This window comes from Symphodus melops, assembly GCF_947650265.1.
Source record: "Symphodus melops genome assembly, chromosome: 6".
NCBI lineage: Eukaryota > Metazoa > Chordata > Actinopteri > Labriformes > Labridae > Symphodus > Symphodus melops.
In genome coordinates, this window is record NC_136696.1 from 16,707,021 (window position 1) to 16,728,626 (window position 21,606).

Here is a 21,606-nt window from a genome sequence, read left to right on the forward strand (position 1 = left end):
AAAAAAGTATTTAAATTTAAATTTGGTTTTAAATAAAAAAACAAACACTTTAAAGCCATCATTGTCTTTAATATAAGGTTTTTATTTTGTAAAAACATGTGCACTAAAGGAGGAATCTTCTTTATTCAAACAGACAAAAACAGTAGTAAAGAAATTGATAAATGTACTTTTTTGTTATTTGTGCTATTGTTTTTTTTCTATATGGGCACATGTTACTTGTATAAACATCCACACGTTTATAGACTCTCTCTCTCTCTCCCTCTCTTTAGGTGCAGTGTTTGGATAAACAGTCACATGCTGTGACAGACAGGACAGTGTGGTGGCTTTGGGTACCATTGGCACACCGAACAGGAACACTGAGAGGCTCCGTCTCCACGGCAGCACAACACACACACTCCTGCTCCACAGTAGATCTCTCCAGGGAGTACATGGACTTACTGCGACACTTGCCCTGACAGACAGACAGACAGATGGAGGGAACCACAGGGAACATACAAAGGTGTAGGAGTGAGTGACAAGGTTATAATTTCATTTTAGTTTTTTAGGCTTATCCTTGGTGGAATAAAGTATTAATTATTCTTAAATATGTGCATGTGTTTCTGTGTGGATGTGTACTTCTAGTCTCCTACCTCACAGTAGTGCATTTCTATCTGATGCTCTGATTGGCAATCATCCACTTGGATTGTTTTCAGCATTCCTGCTGTCCTTCGACACTCTGGCTCTGTACCTTCACACACGCACACGCTCTAATTAAATCCAAGCACCTAGGTTTTCAAAATAGTTTACCATCTGCAGATGGCACTTCTGTACTTACACATCTCACAGCAGGTTGTTCCAATCTGGCTGACTTTCCCCTTATAACAAAAAGGATAGAGAGATAAACAAATGGACTTACAGAGATGAAGTTGTGTGAATACTTTCAATTAGTTCAAACAGCAGTTGTACCCCCTGATCGAGACAAGCTTGGCGGTTAAACGGAGAACAGGTGGTTTCTTTGGTCAGTAGAACCAGAGCTCCTTTATTGTTCACCCTACAGGTATACTGGTTGCAACCTTCCTTGGTTGTCGTGTTCACCTTAAGAAAGAAAGTCACACACTTCAATAATCATGTCTAAATCTTCTACTTAAAAAAACAGTTCCCTCTCAATTTGAATTGAACGAGATGGTAACAGTGTTAAAAGTCCCAATGGTATGAACTTGTAGATAGCACATTACAGTACAGCAAAGTAAAGTACAGTGAGAATATTATAGTCAACTACAGTATAGTCTAGTGCTGCAAAGCATAGGTTATTAATTTATTGTATCATGTGATACATAGAATAGAGTAGTACACTGAAGTGTACTGCAGTTTAGTACAGTGGGATATAACATAGTGCAAAAGAACATTGAAGTTATGCATTAAATAATAATCAACAAACTTGTACAGTCTAGTAATATATACATATTTAGTTGTATAGCTTTACTATATGGTAATATATGTTACATAGTATGGTATAATATAGTATTATAGTATTGTAAAGAAGAGCATTTGATAGTATGTTAATAATGGTATTGTATAATAATACAAGAATACAACATAAAAATAAATAATTTAAAAATAAGATTTTGTCTTCTAAGAGTAGGCTAATTTATCTCAGATTTATATGTGTGTGTGTGTGTGTGTGTGTGTGTGTGTATTTGGGTTCTGTGTCTTCACCAGGGCATTGTCTTGAATGTATAGCACCTACTTTTACACTGAACATTTCTCCACCTGGCCTTTGCATCATGCACACTGTGGCAACACATCGTCCGCAGCAAGAACCTTCTTCTTCCTGCAGAGTGTATCCCTGAAAACATTACATTTTATTACAATGTGCGAGGTCATGTGGAAAGATATTGGAAAGAAATTATTATTAAAGTGAAGAAAATGAGAATTCTTGGGAAATGAATCATTTACAACTTAACTCTGTGATGAGAATTGATCAAAGAAAACAATGTAGCCACAAGATGAGCTAGAAGGACATGTCTATAGTGCATTAGGCAGTCACTGAATTAGATTTTTTTGGTTAGTCATGAAGAATAATGTTGGGTTGCTGTTTACCATTGGGCATGTGGGACAGCTCATTCTTCTGCAGGACAGTGTGTATTTCCTCATAGCACCGTTCTCCACCATACACTCACAGTGTGTACACAAATCCACCATCAGCCTCTCACCTACCTGAAAAAAGACACACATCAATATGTAGCACAGAAGGTTCACTTCAATAGTCTAAAATGAAAGAGTACTTGCTCTTCTGCTTGACTTACTCCTATCACCGTGTGGTTGAGGACACAGGCATCCATAGAAGCTGCAGAGTTTGAGGAAACAAATTATTTTGAATGCCACTGAGTAAACTGTCATTAAACATAGAAGCTCTCTTAGGTTAATATGACAGAGCCATCTACCTGAAAGACACTGTAAATGCATTTTTTGTGTAAGGTGTTAGAATAGTGGAATAGTGGAAATTATCAATGAATAATGATTCAGTCATATTTGTTCTAGGCCCGCGGTGAATTTTGTGTGTGTGTGTGTGTGTGTGTGTGTGTGTGTGTGTGTGTGTATTAACCGCAGCGGCAGCGGGGGCAGCAATCCTGGATGTCACAATGCAATTGTGTTCCCAGAGGGCACGAAGGAGTGTCCATAAGAGGACAGCTGACATTTTTTTCAGAGATGAACACCTCATCTTTCACTTTCAAGCATTGGTTTAGCACACATTTATTTCCTGGAGACTGCCAAACCTCTCCAACCTGTAAACAGACAAAGAGATGAGTTTATAATAGGGTATGAGAGAAGAGAAACAACTGCATCAACACTATCAATTTGTCATACAGCAGTGCCAGCTAAAAAATTAAGCGCTAAATCAGGATTATAGCAAAAAAAAAAAAAAAGATTGTCTAAATAATTCAGATGTATGATTTCAATACATACTAGTCTGAATTTTTCCCCGATCATTGTGTCTCCCCGCATCACTCCCTCTGACTCCAAACAGCTTGACGGTGTGCACTTTCCACAGCATTGATCCTTTGACGCAGTGTAAGTAGAGCCCTGAACATGAAAAAACAAAGTCCACGTTTATAGAAGCGAAAAGCAAATCTGTTTATTTGGTGTGAATTGTCTGTGTGTGTATGTATGTCTCACTCGAGGGCAGGTTCGATCACACACAGGCGGAGTACACTGAGCAATGTGCAGTGAAGTGTCTTTGTCCTTCATCTGGGTGCAACTGCACTTCTCGCACCCTGCATCCCATTCACTCCCAACTGGATGAACCACACCACCAACTACACACACCTGGAGAGGCACACAAGTAGTTTTTGTATTAGTTTAGACAATTATAGCCTTAAATAGACATTTCCTAACTAATTTTTTTAGCTAAATTCCTAAAATTGTCTGTTTTATATCTCCAAATATTTTCTTGTGAATACTCTATTTAACCATTTCTTTCTTTCGATACAGTCTAAATCTTAATACAAATCCCATATCTTTGACATCACCTCTAGTCCACAGATAAACGTTAATATCTTTGTCAAAGTAAATATAATGATGCCTCTTAAAAGTAACACTTGCCTCATCTGGCAGGCAGTTGGTTTCTGTGCATCCACAGTCATTGGTTAAAGAGGAAGTGATGAACCCAGCAGGGCAGGTGTGAGTGGAGTTTTTGCAATTGCATGCACATTCAAACACATCACAGCACTTTGTTTTCTTCACTGACGAAAGGCGATGGGCTGGGCAAGCAGGGGGAGCTGGAGTAACACACTCTTCTTTTTTGCAGACTAGAAGGAAAAAGAGATGAAGAAAAACATGTAGAAACCTATCACATGGTTGTAAAAGTCATGTTTTGTGTGTGTGTGTGTGTGGGGGGTTGACTGTGGTGTGTGTGTTTGTCACAGAGAACGAGTAAATGTCATACCACAGTCATGAACAGGCTGACATTCCCCTGGGTTATTAAGGACCAAAGTCTGTCCATCTTCACATCGGGGCACTTCAGGCAGGTCACAACTCACCAGATCACACACTGAAAAGTTACAAATGATATACAGGTAAAATACGTTATTCACTATGTGATGCAAGAGCGGGATAAAAACAGAGCACAAAATATACATACAGTATATGGAGATGTTCTATAAGGCGAATTGATGTTTGTTTGTTTTTTAAGATAAAAAGAGTTTTGTATTTCTGTGTCGTACAACCCTTTCATAATCTTTTTTAAGTGGACATAAGACCTAGTTTTATTTACATACATACACAAACAACCATACAATCATTATATCTTTGACGCAGAAAAATGTATTCTTCCCCCTGCGGGTTTAGGAAGCAGATGTCAAACTGGACCTAGAAAAAAAAAGTTTGCACCTACCACATTCATACTCTGGGCAGCACTTGGACTCCCTCTTCTCTCTCAAGATCTCACAAGATCCACACACAGGAGCTACACACACAAGGACAGATGATTCATTAAACAATTGTAAACACACTATTTAACTCTGCAAATCAATGGTAAGCAGCGCTTACCTTTGACATCATTGCATGGCCGGGCAGTGCAGTTAATGTGCTGTTGGTCTAAGCACATGCAGATCAAACATGGGTTCTCATCTGGTACCCAGCTCTGCATAAACTGTGGCAACAAATCAAACATGTTGGGTTTTTTTGCAATGTTTTGTAATTTAAAAAGTAACCACTAGGGGGCAGTCACAGTACACATTTGAAGGGGTCCCATCTTATTCTGTCGTTTTTTTCATTCAAGAACTTGCTTTGAATTTGTAATTATGTCATAGTCATGTATTTATTTAATGTGTCTCACCTTATATGTTTGTCCATGATGGTCTACACACTCCCTGCATGCCTCTGGTGATACACACTGACCGTGATGCGAAACCATTCCTCCGGTACAGAAACATCCCTCAGTAGGTGTGTCCATGCAAGACGACTCGTTACCCCTAGCAACTGACCAGTCACCTGGCAACGTCTGTATGCTACCACAGTCATCCACACATCCTGTGCGACATGCGTCATACTCCATGGAGCTGGGGCACCGTAAAGCTGGAACACACAGATCAGGATCAAAGTTGAAACTCTGAATGTGTGTTACAAATGTATTTAAAACATACACACACACACATCAAGAAAAGACTTACGACAGAGGTGATGGCTCCTCCAGTCCACACACACACCTCTCTGTCTACAAAGGTTTGCGTATGCAGAAATGAGCTCACACACATCTGACTCCTCACATGCCTGCTCCTCACACTTGACGAGGAACACCTGGACAGGAATGTGTGCATGGCAGGGTTCGAACACCTCCGATCGTAGAGCCTGACATCCCATGGATGCTCCAGACAAACACACCGCCCTTCGTTTGGGCAGGCACATGCCCTCATTGGCAGCCACAGTCCATTCTGAGATAAAAGTTTGTTTGTTGGTGGTGGTGTTGCCATTACGTAAAGATAGGACGTCAAATTTCTCTTCCTCACAGGCCCCTGGTAGAAAAATACAGCGAATACAGAGGTAAAACAAAAATAGCACAGGTGGTTTACTTACATGACAGTTTAAGATAAAAGTGTCTGCATTTGTTTTACCGCAGAGGCCAGAAAGGTGGCTAGTGGTGGTGGAGCTGAGCAGTGTGATGGTGAACTCGTTGCTCTGAGGTGTAAAAGTCAGAACATAGCCGTGGTCTGACTTCAGCTGAAGCATCACCCCTCCATAACGCACCAGCTCCAGGCCAGCATACCGCCATGGTAGTGCAAGTTCTTCTTTATCAATGAATGCCTTCTCAACAAACACACACAAAATTAGTAAATAACTCTTTATACCCAACACAGTTATGATCAATCTTTGTGTCAGTGTAGGGAACAGCTGCGCACCGTCATATCAGCCTTCAGCAGCAGTGTACGTGGTCCATGGATAACCTCCATCGCCCTCATGCAGACCTGATTGTAATTCTCTGAGCCTTGACAAGGTCCACTGTGGAGTTTGACCTCTGATCTTTCATTGATGCCTCTGCTGACAGTGAGAAGTGTGTAGGAGCACAAACCCTCTCCATCCAGCCGGAGAGCCAAACCATCAAATCTCACCACATGATTGGTAGAGCTTCCCATACACATGCCTGTTAACACATGCACACACACACACACACACACACACACACACACAGGCATCCCGGGTCATTTGATCCATTAACACTCAGTATAAATAGCCAAGAATTCAAGCTTCATTGTTCAAATTGAAAATGGTGTGCACTCAGTATGGACGTGTTAAAATGTTGTGCTTGAAACTTCAGGAGCTATTTCATCCTTTAGATATACATACAAGGGCATTCCCAGTGGCATCCACAGGTCTCCTGAACTCTGACAGGAGGCATGTTGTTCCTGCAGGCTGGCGGCTCCAACCTGTCACAGCTGACTTTGTGGTTTTGTACAGTCACAGACCCACCCGGATGGCACAAGAGAGAGTGGCAGCCATCCTCCAGCAGCCATGACTCACCCGGCTGAATCACATAAACAAATACATACACAATTCGGTTTGACGCCGTGTTTTATTCTAAGAAAAGGTTGCTGTCCCGCTGTGAGATTTCTTAAACCTCAGCAGCCGTTACTCACCTTTCTCTCATTTCCATTATCATCAACACACAGTCCTGGTGGCCCAGCTGGAAACCAAATAAAATAACTCATTTTATTAGTATTTAAAAGTTAAAAAATGTCTTGTATAAAATATATAAATTACAATGATTACAATAATGTTGTTTTTGCATGGAAACAACTAAACAGTGTTTGTATGTGTTTGCAAGCACCTCGGCAGATTCTCTCCATGTAACCTTGGTCCAAATTAAGCAACATCCGTAACTGATCCATGCTGTTCAAATGGAGGGTGTTGTCTTGGTTGCCGTGGTGGCCCAGTATGCCAAGTTCAGCTCTGTCATAGTCTGGCCCCACCCCGATAGGAAACACTGACACACCTGAGTAAAGAAACCTTTATATAAGGAACTAAATAAAACATGGACAGAAACTATTGCATATTGAGTGAATTTGTTTTCAGTCCATACTGTATCATCTGCGACCTAATCACCTGCTGCCAGTGCTTCATTAGCAGCTTCTTGGACATCATCAGCTGATTTATCAGTCACAAGCATCACCACTACTTTAGCTACACCGACTCGTCCACCACTGGCTGGCGAAATAGCAGTCTGTACAGCGAATCGGAGTGCAGAGCCTGGAGACAGAGAGACAGACGGAGCATTGAGCATTTGCAAATGCATGTGAACATGTTTGTTTATCCATTAGCCTACCTAGTGTGGGGGCAGAAGCAGGTGTCCTCATTTGTATGCTCTCCACAAGCTTCAGAAGACGAGATTGGCTCTGTTCATCCTTCCAGGTGAGCTCTGCTGTGTTTGGGTCTCCAAACTGAACAAAACCCACCTGAGTGCCACTCAGCCCTGCACATATCAGGAAGTGTTGAGTTAAAGCACAGGCAGGTAAGTACCGTAGTTAAGAATAATAATCTGGACATCATTGTATACTTTAAAAAATAATAATAATTAATAAATATATATATATATATATATACACACACACACACACACACACACACACACACACACACACACACACACACACACATACATATATATAACCCTTTACAGGGCATTGAAATACTTTATTTCTCTTATAACATTTTTCAAAAATTGTAATTGTGATAAACATTGACAAAGTTACCATATTTGGTTAAAATGCCACAATAGCAGGATAGGTGACGTAGGGTGATCTCTTCTGATTAGCTAAGTGAGGATCACGTTTCTTGACCTTACTGAGGTGCAGAAGGGTGGCCATATGTAATGTTTGTGGAAATTACCAAAAATAGTCACTTGCCCTATAAAGGGATATAACATCTTTTCAATTGGACAACTTTGATATGACAATTTACCCCTGCAGAAAAACTCAAAGAGTCTGATAATTCCTATGAAGTTTTAGGAAGTAACCTTTTTTTATTTTAAGTTGCTCAATTTTTGTGCCTATGAGCTCTTCTGCCTTGTGTGGAGGAGGATATGAGTTTTAGTGGGTGCCAAAAGCAGACAGGCTTGTATGAAAGACATGAGTTTCGTTGTATGCGAAACCCATGTCCCGCTTCCCCCCTCCCCTCCCATGTCATTAATTCCTACTTCTGTACCAGAAGTAGGAATTAAGTTTCCAATTTAAAAAATACTAAAACAAAGAAGAAAAATCATAGATCATGATCATTTTCAATGTAATCACCTTTTATAAAACCATTTAATCAAGTAAACATTTGTGTGTTTGTGTATTTTTGTGAGTTTTAAATACCGTGGGTGGATTTCAACACCACAGCACCTCTGGTTTGGGTTTCCGGGGTAAATATAGAGTTGTGTAAGATACAGGCCGAGAAAACTGTGAGCCCAAATTCTCAGGAAGATGTTGTAGGCTGAATTTTTAAGGCGAGACAAGTTTGTGTTTCTGTCTGAAAGTAGCACTTTAACACTTGTTCATTTATGTCAATTGTTTTTTTTATTATTTTTAATCATTGTAGATTTATTTTATGTTGTGTAATGTTTGTGAAGTGCAAAGATATGCACGTTTGTGTAATGTGTATATGTATATAAAATAAATGTGAAAATTGTATTGTCACATTGTAAACTGCAAACCCCAGTGGGGATCCAAATAAACAAAACATTGCAGTAAACATTGCAAAGGAGACTGGTAACACCTACCTATGTCAGCGTTGTTGATGAAAGATTTGACGAAAGTCTTCATGTCCTCTAATTGTTTTCCAGACTTCACCAGGAACAACACATCCACAGGTTTCTTACACGGAACTGTGCAGAGACACACTCAAATATAAATATAGGACAAGGACTCTTTGTTGGCAAGATGATGAAAATAAGTGTGAATGTACCTGAGGGTGGTAGACTGGAATGTGTTGGGAGGACCAGGGGAGGCAGTGTTGGGGATCGTGGCCTGACTGTGGTCCGTGTAATGTTTACCACACGGTGGACCAAAGTCGTCAGACGGCTGTAATCGTCAACCATCATCGGTTTATGAGGGGAGCTAAACGGCAACAAGTCAGCCTCGTTTACTTTTGGCCCAACACCGATGGGGTAAACATGTGTGTGGATGCTTGTAGATGGTGGACGCATCACTGTGTCTGTTGGAGGGTTTTCTGTCACCAGGAAGACCAGCTGAGGAGGAGTGGGGCTGCGTGTCGGCTGGCTAGTAGTTATTTGTTGAAAAGTTGTAGTGAAAGCTGTGTTTGTGTTTGTTTTGCTTCCTCCTCTCCAACGAATCTCCCTCAGTCTCTGCAGCAGCAGAGTCCTCTGTCGCCTCAGCTCCCACCGTCTAATCTCCACAGTGACTGTCACTGAGTACTGGATCACAGTGATGCGTATTGACTCCTTCTCCTCCACAAGCTGTGATATAACTTCCTCCAAGAAGAGAAGCGACTTGTTAAAGTTGCCCTCGCCAACTGAATTTGAGCCCTCCACAATAAAGGTGACATCTGTTTCTGGAGATGTTGGAGATGAAGTGGTGCCAGAGGGTGATGTGGATTTAGGAATACTGAGGATGTGCTGTGTGGGGTTGGGCTCCAGACTAGGGGCTGAGGTTGTGGTGGTGGTTATCGCATGAGCTCTTCCTGGAGTCGTTTTAGGTGCTGGAGGAATGACGCCCTCAGGCTCCAGTCCCAATGTGCACAGATAATCTGTCAGCTCCAACAGACGGTCAGGCAGCTCACCTGTGCTGCTGAGCACATAGGCCCTGTTTTCTGGATTGACCTTTGTGATTTCATTGATCTGCCCCATGTTTACCCCTGGACCCAGTGCCACTGTCAGCGTGGTGATGGTCTCCCTACGGAGCAACCTGATGATGGAACGGACATGGCGGGGGTTTGCGCTGGCGGTCAAGATGATAGCTACGCGGCCAGCATGCTCACGCTTGTTCTTGTCATAGATGTTGTAGACAAGATACTTGACAGCCTCATCCAAGAATGCTGCATCTCCTCCCATGTAGTGCAGCTCACGCACAGCCTTCTTAAACAGCCACTTCTGAACCTGCAGGCAAAAAAGGGGGGAGACATGAGGTTAACATGACTCAGCAAAGCAGCTTATTTGGAGGTGTATTTGTTACAAGCTTTGCTCAATGCATCTCTGTGTATCAAATGTGTATAAATAAAGTAATTTACCTGCAGATCATATGTTTTGACCCCAGACTGGTAGAGCAGCACTGTGGCTCTGGTATGAGCTGAGCCCATACGGAATCGCTCAATTATTCCCAGTATAAACTCTTTGGTTGCCTGAAATTCCTCTTCGCTCAGAGCTGCTGAACCATCGAGCAGGAATGCCAGATCCATGGCACGGTCACATGTGCCCTCGGGCATCAATGTCGTGAAGGGCAGGGTTGTGAAAGTATCATACGCAGGTGTTGGTGTGGGTGTGGTGAACAGAGTTTGGGATGAACAAACTTCACAGCTCAAGGTGTTGTTGTCACAGTGACTTCAAAACAGAAAAAAAAAATGCATCTTGAACATTGCGAAGAACCAGATTATTTTTATTATGAATCGAGAAAACAGTTTTTTGTCTTGGTGCGCTCATGTAGTATTACCATATCTTGCAGTGTTCAGGGTCCTTATGGTTCAGGATGACCTTGTTCCCGTGGGAGATTCTCTGACCCTCATGGATACACACTTGACAGTGAGAGGGCTCGACACAACGCATCGCCACTTCATCCAAGAGCTGACCTATGAAAATAAGACAAAAGGGGAACTCAGCTTCACAATTTTTTCTTATGTGAAATTTATTTTCAATTTGTAAACGCTGTATGTCCAATTACTATATTTGCACCTGGGGGACAGTAGGCATGGCAACCTTCCACACATGTGAGCGAACAGTGGAGGGGCTCTGGATGCTGGCAAGTTATCGGACATGCTGGACCACAGGTATTGTATCTCCACTGGCACAACTCTTCACCTACACCTGGACTCCTGGGGTTCAGCTCCTCACAGCTTATGGCTAAGAAAGAAAATGGCATTTAACAACAGATTTTGAAAATGTGTTTTATAAAAAAATATTTATGGGGCCGTTGGTGGTCAAGCAGTTAGTTTGTAGGTCCCCCATGTACAGTGGCTGTAGCCCTCAAAGCAGGCTGCACAGTTCTTATCAGACCTGTGGCGTCTTTTCCGCATAACATTCCTTATTCTTTCTACCTGATTTCCAACACTATCAACTTTCCTGTCTCTACATTCAAAGACATACAAATCCCCAAAATAAATCTTGACAAAAAAAACAGACACAGATTTGTGAATGTCACGTGAATGTCACAACAGACACAACAGAGTAAAAATAACAAAAGTCCTTCTGAAGTAAAACCTTAAAAAGAATGGACTATATAGTGATTTAATTTGAAAATAATTTCTGTCATTGTATCAGTAAATGTCAAAGGTATTCCTTATAGATAACAAAAGCAATATGTAGGTTATTATTTTCATACTTCTTGCTCTGTTCCTCATTTTGAGAGTCTATAAGACATTGTTAACCACATTAGTTCAGTCTTTAGTTCAGTCAAATTGATAGATGGGAGAATTCTTCATACTTACGGCAAAGATCATTGGACCTCCAGCTGGTAGCCACGCCCCTTTCTGAACAGGCCTTAGCATAAGCTGCGACAACATCACAAAAGCATGCACAGTCTCCCACTGATGGACAAGAACATGCAGCCTCCACACACATATCTACATATGGCTCTGCATCCACCTGGAGGTACACAGGAGCAGGTTACCGAACACACAGGAGCATAACAATGGACAGGGCTTCGTGGGATGATCTTGTGTGTCTATAATTACACTCACCTGGCTGTTGCATTCTTTAAAAAGTGGACCAGTGATCACACGACATGACTGCTCCACTGTTACCAACTTGACAATGTTATCACTGCATGGAGGGGGGATCTAAACACACAAGATTTCACACACATATTTATTTGTTTATCTGTTAAAAACAGTGCATAGTAGAAATATAACAGTGTTTGCTAAAACATGAACTAGAATATATAAAGTCTTTGAGATGTTTTTAAGATTAAAATTAACCTCACAATATAACTTAAACTTGCGATGATAACCGAACTTGCACAGACTTGCCTGCAGCACAGTAGATAATACATCACAGTAAATGTGAAGGCGAGGAACCAAGGTAATACACATTTGGGTGACTGATATGGAACATGTTTTTAGCCTCAATGTATGAAGCAACATAGCTAGTCATATTCAAATGCTGGCAATTCATTGTCTCTTAAAGGGCCACAGACAAGGTCATAGCACTGGATCTAGACATCATCATCAAAGCTCATTATAAACTATAATTCAACTTCTATTATATATGGAAAACCACAGCTAAAACAGGCTCGCCCTAACCTTAACCCTAAAACAAAGAAACCTGGACAAATAATTAAACCTTTTCATTTCAGGACATTTCCTTATGGAATAAGAGAGTACTTATTATTTGTTTTACTCTATATGCCAACATGTATTTTGTATGTATACAAACATATTGGGTGGAAAGCGCCTCCAATAAGGAATGCAGATTTTCTGTAGTAAAGACGTTTTTCTTGGAGGGAGATGTGACAGTAAAAAAGAAAAAAAAAAGATAATAACCTGTGTGACGTCAGCACAGCTGGGAATAACCTTCCAGGAGTTCCCAAAGTGTAAGGAATCCACCTCTAGCTGGTTGTTACTGCTCATCAAGTCGTTGTTAACGTTTCCATCAAAGTTACCACACAGGCCGCACACCCGTCCCTACACATAAAAGATATCATGTTCAACAATTCATTTTACATACATTGTTGATGTCAACAAAAAAGTTTCAACCAGTCAAAATAATAGAGCTGATGAATACCTTGTATGTCGCCGAAATGTGAACCACAAGGCGAGTCCCCCTGTCCCATATGAGAGAAATATGTTTCCCGAGCAACAAGGTGTAAAACTGACCAGATCGTATAATCTCCACCTGGGAGTCATACAGCACCGGCCTCTTCATTTTGACCTGTGAGAGAGAAAAGTGATAACCATGGATACAATAAATAAGGAATAGTCACAACAATAACTTTCTGTTTGGTTACAATTTGGTTACAAAACTGCGTAAACTCTGAGACTAAAGGAGAAAATGAGATACAACTGAGAAAGAACATTCAGTTCTTACTGATTGAGCCTGCTGCTTCAAGGATCACAATGCTTAAGGTTTCTATCCAGACAATAAAGGAAGGAAATGTGCTGTGTGCTCCAGTATTTAAATTGATGAACCGTGTTTAAAATAAAAGTCAACACTTCACCATTTACAAGAAAAATATGCAAATCTATTCTCTTTTTTTTTGAATACTTCATTTTTTCTAAGAGTTGCTTCATTCATGTAGTTGACATTTTATTCCAACAGACATGTTTTCGATGTAGGATGTTGAATTAAGAGATTAAAAAACACTGCTTCCAAAAATTAGAAAAGAAAGTAACATCTCTAGAAATAAACACATTTTTATTGGTGAGTAATTTCATCTGAAAGAAGTTAATTGTATGTTTGACAATGCTGCAATTTGGGTAGTTTACCTCTCCTTCTTGCATTACAATCAACCCTCCCTGGTAGTAGATCATGACAGCTTTTGCACAGCGATGTCCCACAATTCCACAGGCTTCATTCTCCACCAGCACCCTGAATGAACCTTCTTCTCCATTACACATATCCTTTATAGTACAGGATTGTGAAAGGAAAAGACCAACATGAGACAATAAAACAAGAGACACAAAACAACATGAACAGAGTTTCCTTTAATTATCCTTAAGCTCTTCGTGGATCTCTTTGTTTTTTTTTACCTGAACCAAGACGTATTGGCAGAGGCCAGGGAAGGAATATTTGAGGCCATCAAAACTGATGTAATGCCCCTCCCCCACCGTGCGGCACACACCATCGCACACCTTTCCTGTGCAGTGCCACTTCCTGTTTTTACATACACTATAAACACATAGAAAAGATCCTGTTTAGAGAGCACAGTGAAGCTATCCCTCTTCATAAACATGTACATGCAAACAATCACTATACCATGTGTTGCAGTCCACAGAGATGGTCTGTCCTGATGCATATGGCCTGTTGTTATGGTAACAGGGACACTGCTCCGGTGCAATGCAGTCTCTGCGGTGACGTACCTGAAATCAATCTGCTGATCAATCACTGTTGTCTGCATAAGATTTTTGGTGGTTTATATATTAAGAGCAAACACACACACACATACACACACACACACACAGAGAGAAAAAGGGAACATACTGTGCCTGGTGGACAGAGGCAGCCAGGGATGCAGGCAAGGCTAACACAGGGCAGATCCAGATTTTGGCATGTTCTGGCACATTCAAGGCCTTTTTCTCCTTCATTACACTCTGTTCGGGCCAGTGGAGGAGGACACTTGACTGACCGCCGCTCTACATAAATGAATTAAAAAAAACAAAAACAATATATAACTTCAATCCAAAAAAGGCTTAAACGTTTCATTTTTATTGGGTGTAAAACTAACGTTATATGCATTAAACCAGGACAACAAAGTATCATAAGCTGAGTACAAATGAGTCACATCAAAGACATCATATAGATAGTGGATTATACAATACACAAAACACATTGATGTAAATAAAGCTTCAGTAAAATACAAAAAAACTGTACCTCTGGATGGTGCCAAGTCATCGTCATAGAAGAGATCAGACAGTAAAGTACTCATTTCAGGGGAGCTACAGCGCATGGAGCCATTCTCACAGTAGCTACACACATGTATTACAGAAAAACACACAAAGTGTCTATGAAACACAATGTTCTGTAGATCAATATATTGTAAAAAAACGTAGTTTCAGAATATGCACAGTCACTGACCAGATGCTGTTGTGATCCGCAAAGACATCATTAGGCTGGTAAAGCTGTCCGTCATGTAGGCAGGTGCACATATCTTCTGTAACACATTCTCCTGAGTAGCTCAGATATTTTCCAGCAGGACAAAAGCAGCCCTCCTCACACACCCTCTCCCCCTTACAGTCGGCTTCGGCCCCTGATAGCGCTCGGCACGTCCGGTCACACACACTCCCACAGGCTTCGTACACTTGGCCTCCAGTGCACTCCAGCTCTGACAAAATAATGGGTTAGTGATCCCAATTAGCTCAGTTTATATCCGTAAAAAGTTGTTTACTCTCTGAAATAAAAGATTTTTCTATTTGCAATTATAGTTTATTTATATGTGGTGATAAACATTGCAAAGAGACTTTCATAACTAGATGATATCTGGATTTTATATTTGAGTCCTTTACTTTCTCTACAGTCTAAAAATAGACTTTTACTTTATTCTTATGTATGTGTATGTAGGATCAGTCATGATTTAGTTAGTGTGAGAGTTACCGCAGAGTGAAGGAGACCTCCAGTTAAGCAGCACTCCTCTAGCAGCACAGGCAGCTGCATAGGCAGACAGAGCAGAGCAGAGGCACGACTCCTCGTCCAGACACGCACACACATCATATCGACAAAACCGTTGGAACGGTGCAGGGTTCACCAGAAAGTGGCACGCACTGAACACATCTGACATCATCACCAAACACGCCTCTTCAGCAAAACGCACTAAAAGTGAAAAAGGAGAATAATAGGTTGATTTCTGCTCATCCCTTTGCTCATTTGTTTATCATTATAAATGTGTACCTCTTTTAGGGTTAATAGCACATGGATCCCTCTTCTGTTTGTGGGTGGTTTCACAGTCTCCATTAATCCTCCACAATTGGCCAAAAGCCTGAGGTCCCGCCTCGACCAGACCAGATCCAGACAAGAAGTCGTCACCTTGGTTCCCATTGTAGTTTCCACAGAGACCACAAGTGTGACCTGCCCATCGCGGACCCAGCTTCGGAGATGTATAGAATTCATTACAGCTGTTGCAAACACTTAACATATGGATCAAAACACCTTAAATCTAATGTACCTTCAAAAGTAAACGGCCACGACCATCCCAGTCCAAGCGAAGGTCATCTCCAAACTTCACACGTACAGATGACTGAACAGATCTCTGAATATGCAGTTGGCCTGTAAGTTTTCACACACAAGGAACTGACTAGCTGTATCTAATACAAGGTTGTAAACAGTTATATCAACAAATAACAGTCCCCTATATGTGTGTGTGTGTGTGTGTGTTTTATAATATATATGTTTTATAATATATATTGCATATATGACAATGATTATATACTGATGTCTATTAGATGTGATCAGGTACAAACTGTTGCTGTTGCTCTGTTGTCAACATTATCAGTCAAGTTCAATGTACATTAGTTCCCAGTCAGATAAGTTTAATGTATTGTTATTGTGCCAGAGTGGGATACCATGATGCATACCATGATGCATTGGAGTCTGGATGTCCATGCTGTTGACAGAGACAACTCCTCCGTGCTTCAGCTTCACAGTCATGTTCTCCAGAGAGGGCAAACTGAGTGTTACTGAGCGTGTGCACACAGCCTCCTGATCATCTGCACACTAACACACAACAACAACACCAACAGCATCAGAGATACCGTAGATGAAAAGCAGCGAGATGCAAATGACAGAAATATCCCATTTCAATTGTGTGTATGTTTTGCAGTTCAGAAAACTGTCTTCACCTGTACATTCTCAATAATGACAGAAAAAAGGCTGTCAGTGCAATCTTCAGCAAGCAGATACTGACAGTGACCGGTGAAGGTGAAAAACTTGTTGTCAAAGGTCTTGAAGTGTGACTGGCCCACCACCAGGCACTCGCCTACACACAGACAGCAATACCATTACAACAGAAAAAATAAACCCTGCACTTATTTATTAATAGAGTGTGTAAGTGGTAGTTCATGTGCATTGACTATCACTGTGCATCTCTCTCACCAGGACAGCCTTCATTGGTGCATTCCCAGGAGCCGTGACGGCACACACTGCAGATAAAAATAAACAGTTGGTGGGTATCTGCGTATGTATACAGGTTACTGAATGCTTATTGTTCTCTCACCAGGTGTTGCAGTCCTGAGAGATAGAGGATCCCGGAGGGAAATGCCGCCCCATGTGCACACAAGAACACTGAGATACCTCCACACAACGATTACCATCTAAAACCTTACCAGCTGAGACACAAGCACACATTATGATGTTACCACGGCTATAACAGTGCAATAAAAAAAGGGAGACAAACTGTGTAGGAAGTTACCGGGGCATGTACAGCCATCCGAACACTCTTCCTTGCAGACCTCCTGGATGTTGAGACTGTGGCAGGTTGTAGAGCAGGACTTGGTGCATTCACTGTACTGCATCCCAATGGGACATTTGGGGACTGACCACAGAAACATTTGGATAAATCAAAGTTTTTGAATTATGAAATAATTGTTGAATGTCATGACTTGTTTACTAACTGATATACTTACAGCACTGGCTCTCCTCCTTCCAGCCATGAAGAAGTATCCCATGTGCATGACACGAGCGAGCGTACTCCAACAGGAATGGACAGTAGCAGTCTTCACTCTCCCTCTGGCCACAATGACACGCCTCCTCTTGACACAGCAACAGGAAGGCCTCAGGAGAGACCAGGTGGGCACAGTGCAGAAACACACTGGAAGTCTGCAATACACTGCAGCTAGACAAAATCTACACAGGCACACATGAAAAGAAAATGTTTAAAGGGGAATCCCATAACTGTATGACACAGACCCCATTTTTTACGTGTTGTCATGTCTTGAGAGCTCATGTTAATCAAGAATTACAGATTCTAAGAAATTCACATTCACACTAACATGTACTTATTGCTGTTTCTCGCATGTGGGTGTTTCTGTGGTACAAAATGTTCTCACTTAAACTGGCTGATTTCTTCATGATCAACCCACCAACAACGCCCGCATTGTACACACATGCCAGGATACAAAAAAATAAAACCGATGCTCTATTGGTAATTTAAAATGAGAAGAAACAAGAAACAAACTGTACTTGCTTACTCAAAACAACTTCAAAATAACACAATTTTTAAAATAAAAACAGCAGATTTGGGGCATTATTCACCTTAGACAATCGAACAAAAAACTGTCATAGTTAATCTTTTAGGATTTGTTCAACAAATGGTGTCTTTTAATAAAGAAAAAACATTATTTATCAATAATTTATCAGACATTGTTTTCATACTACTATAAGTCTATTTGTAAATGTTGGACCTAATTTGATCATCAATGAGATTAAACAAGCTTCTTTTCTCGCATAAAGTGACATTTCCTACAATGTTCACATTGTTAGCGCTGAAATTTCAAATGGAATGAAACATACATGGTTGCACAAAGAATGAATACACACAGTATACATGTATACATGTGTTTGAATTGTTCTCACCGCTGATGTCCCTTTTGTGCTGTTGCAGGAGTGGCTGGGATTAGAGACACGTCGACAGGACTGACCAGCCCCCTTCACTGCCCAGGAATTAGCAAAATCATAGCTGTCCTCTGTTTGGAATCCTAAAAGCGCACACGTACAAGAATGAAAAACAAAACCAAAAAAAATAGTTGAAATATTTGTCTTTAATCTCATGCGAACACCACTGCTTCTCTTGCTTTCCTAAACCTCTTTATCTCTTCCTGCACTGAACTGATACTCTTCCTGTTGCTGTGTGCTGGTGACTCCAATCATTTCCTAGATAACTGCAATAATGAATTCTCCTTGGTTGCACTTTCCAACATTCCCTCAGCCACATATGCACACAGTTACAAACAAGATTTACCTTCTTGAGCAGTATATTCATCATCTGCTACAGAGTTGAAGTTGCCACAAAGGCCACAGGTGCGGTTGGCATGATGTTTGGTCAGCGTCAAGGCGATGTTGGCTGCATTATCGATGGTTACAGTGAAGCCAAACTCCTCGCTCCAGAGTTTATAATAACCAAGCTCTGAGCCCACGAACACAGCATTGGAGGCATAGGGCAGAGACAGTCTGCAAAAGAGAGCCACATATCAACATCTTAATAACTATTTTCTGTCTATAATTCACCACGACATTATTTATATTTTTTAAGTTTCCCAACCTTTTTTCTCCTTGTGAGAGACGTCCATCTACAGACAGGTGCAGCTCAAAGGCATCTCCCAGGAACAGAGTGACTCCAGTTCTTTTGCCCCCAACAAAATCCCCTGTGGATTATTATACCATTAATACCATTACCATTAAAACAACAACACTTTGACTGACAGAAACAGTCTGGAAACCAAACAAGGAGTGGCTATTTCAAATGGCTTTTACTAAAATATTAATAAAATGCAAATACATGCACTGTTTAAGCCATTGATTTTCAAACGTTTCATCATAGAACTGTCTGAGCGTGACTCACCCAGCAGTGTGACAGAGTGACGGTTGCAGTCTCCAGCGAGCAGGTAACTGCAGTCTCCAGGGAATTTGTATAAAACCCCATCAAATGTGTGAATGTGGTGTCTTCCAAACAGGCTGCATCTCCCTGTTATACCTGCGACGCAAGCTGAATACAAGCAAAATAAAACGTTATGCAACTGACTGCAGAAGAAACACACAAGGAGATCTATTATGAAATACTTCAAAAAGAAGACTCTAAGCTTTTAAGACACTTTGTCTCTTTCTTATGACAAACTCACTTGTCAGATGAAGGAGTACCAAGACTTCTTTCCAATAACTCCTGATAGACACCTGAAACATAAACACCTCTGCTATATTTATCTTCTTATGTTTACTGCATTACTATCTGCACTATGCACAGCCTTTTGCTGCTCCTACCTTCATGGCTTCAGTCTCAGTTATTCCACAAAGCTGAAAAACAAAAACCAATCCCAGAGAGTCCAAAAGTTGCACTTTCAAAGACAGTCAGGGCATAATGACGCAGTAAGATGGCCTGTATCAAACACTGTTGCGCACAAAGACAGTCAATCACACTGGAGGCTTTATTTTATAGCAAAGAGTGTACCCCTGTCCAGCTGTTATTGGCTTTTTCTTAAAACGCCTCCCCGGCCGCTTGTCGTCAGGGGAAGTCTATCGTTCTGTCCACAATTCAGAGCCTGAAGATTGACACCATCAAACAAATACAGCAGGACAATAGCAGGATATGCCCACTGATCGCCGGGCTGAGTGATTAGTCTACTTGTACGCATCTGTATCAGTGCCAACCTAAGCAATTATTGTGAATAACACTCTTACTGGATATATCACACGCAACAGCCCTGCTTTCACAGTGTCACATACACAAACAGATGACTCAGCTTCACTAAAGTCACACACACACACATAAACACACACACTGGGAATGTGAGCAGATCAAAACCCTCAGGTGAAAAAGTTCACCAATCATTAGGCAAAAAGAATTCTGAAATAGATTATCTGCAATAAATATGTCATTCATATTGAGTATTATATTCACAATATTACAAGTTTTCAGGTCTCTAATTAATTTAATTAATTAATTTATTTATTTATTAAATAGGACATAATATCCCTTCCCACCTTTTTAACCAGTGGTTTATGACCCTGTATTAACCAGCTCTCTCAGAACGCTCCGTTTTGGTGTGTGTCTCTTGAAATGCAATGAGTTTTCCTGGTAGACCTGTTCAAAAGTTTTGCTCTGGGCTGAGGTTGGAGTCACAGCGTGGAGAAAACAGGGGAGGGGAGGGGAGGGGATTTTTTTTCTTTCTTACTAGAATCCAACTTGTGAAGTCACACATGGAGAAAATCTGAAAATGATTAATTTTTGCTGTGTGGTAAGAATTTACAGACCACAAACAAAGGACTGAATGGGTTTATTTCAAATTGTGTGGGTAAACAGACACTAAATATATGTTTAAAAACACGGTAAAAGTGGATTTTTCACATGTTCCCTATAAGAAATTTTGAAAACTGAAAAAGCCCAAATACTTTGCCTTTTCAGGCTATATGGTGAACATGTTCATGATTTACAATGTATTGATACAAAGCATGATATGCAATGTATTGTAATACCATGCCATTCACGTTTCAATTCAGTTATTTAGTTAGGCCTGCTGTAGCTGGTGTTTTGAATAATGAGGTTGGTCACTTTGTGTTTTTCATCCGCGTACGTGTGTGTATCTGTGACACACACACACACACACACACACACACACTAGTTAGCCTGGGCTATGCTCGTGCACCGTGTTCATTCATGTACAGTATATTCAAACCGCGAACGCGCTTTTCTTATTCTTAGGGAATTACGTCATCGCACTGCCCAGGGTGCTGCAGTAACTTGCGAGCAAAAAGCTCCGAACAGGCTCCTGCTCAGTGCACTGCTGTGCTGTTCCACCGTGAGACAAAGACACACAGACTGAGCATAGACCAAACTTTCTCTTAGCTTTGAACATCACATGACCATTAAAATTAAATAATTAGTCTTTTTAGTTAATCTTATTTTGAAGGTACTAGGGATATTTTTAATCATGCCATAAAATAATATACTAAAAGAAATGTCATATCCTTTCGAATGGCAAAATCCTTCCGTCAGTGAAAAGTCCCATAAAAACATGTTTTATTAACCAGGAATTGTAGGCTAAGTAGCATACTTTTTTTTTTCTTTT

General features: G+C 40.8%; 1 protein-coding gene across 1 annotated transcript; it reads right to left on the reverse strand.

Moving 5' to 3' along the window:
* Window positions 1-61: 61 nt before the first annotated feature.
* vwf (von Willebrand factor) lies at window positions 62-19,927 on the reverse strand. The gene is made up of 53 exons (XM_079347152.1): window positions 19,802-19,927; window positions 19,663-19,714; window positions 19,386-19,529; window positions 19,086-19,188; window positions 18,786-18,994; window positions 18,401-18,522; window positions 17,452-17,671; window positions 17,238-17,360; window positions 17,043-17,154; window positions 16,922-16,968; window positions 16,669-16,805; window positions 16,405-16,543; window positions 15,996-16,096; window positions 15,722-15,917; window positions 15,428-15,643; window positions 14,912-15,158; window positions 14,708-14,802; window positions 14,318-14,469; window positions 14,093-14,196; window positions 13,867-14,005; window positions 13,603-13,737; window positions 12,902-13,048; window positions 12,661-12,801; window positions 11,860-11,958; window positions 11,608-11,764; window positions 10,856-11,023; window positions 10,617-10,752; window positions 10,198-10,507; window positions 8,917-10,066; window positions 8,732-8,836; window positions 7,298-7,444; window positions 7,078-7,221; window positions 6,803-6,967; window positions 6,612-6,658; window positions 6,322-6,499; window positions 5,877-6,118; window positions 5,592-5,781; window positions 5,151-5,492; window positions 4,817-5,055; window positions 4,528-4,630; window positions 4,373-4,444; window positions 3,926-4,030; window positions 3,583-3,788; window positions 3,157-3,306; window positions 2,947-3,063; window positions 2,585-2,765; window positions 2,286-2,326; window positions 2,080-2,196; window positions 1,727-1,825; window positions 946-1,074; window positions 815-854; window positions 630-727; window positions 62-451 (listed from the first exon to the last, which is right to left on the reverse strand). Exons 1-53 carry the CDS (start codon window positions 19,805-19,807, stop codon window positions 266-268), a joined length of 8,550 nt encoding a protein of 2,849 aa, XP_079203278.1. The 5' UTR covers window positions 19,808-19,927; the 3' UTR covers window positions 62-265.
* Between the last annotated feature and the right edge of the window lie 1,679 nt (window positions 19,928-21,606).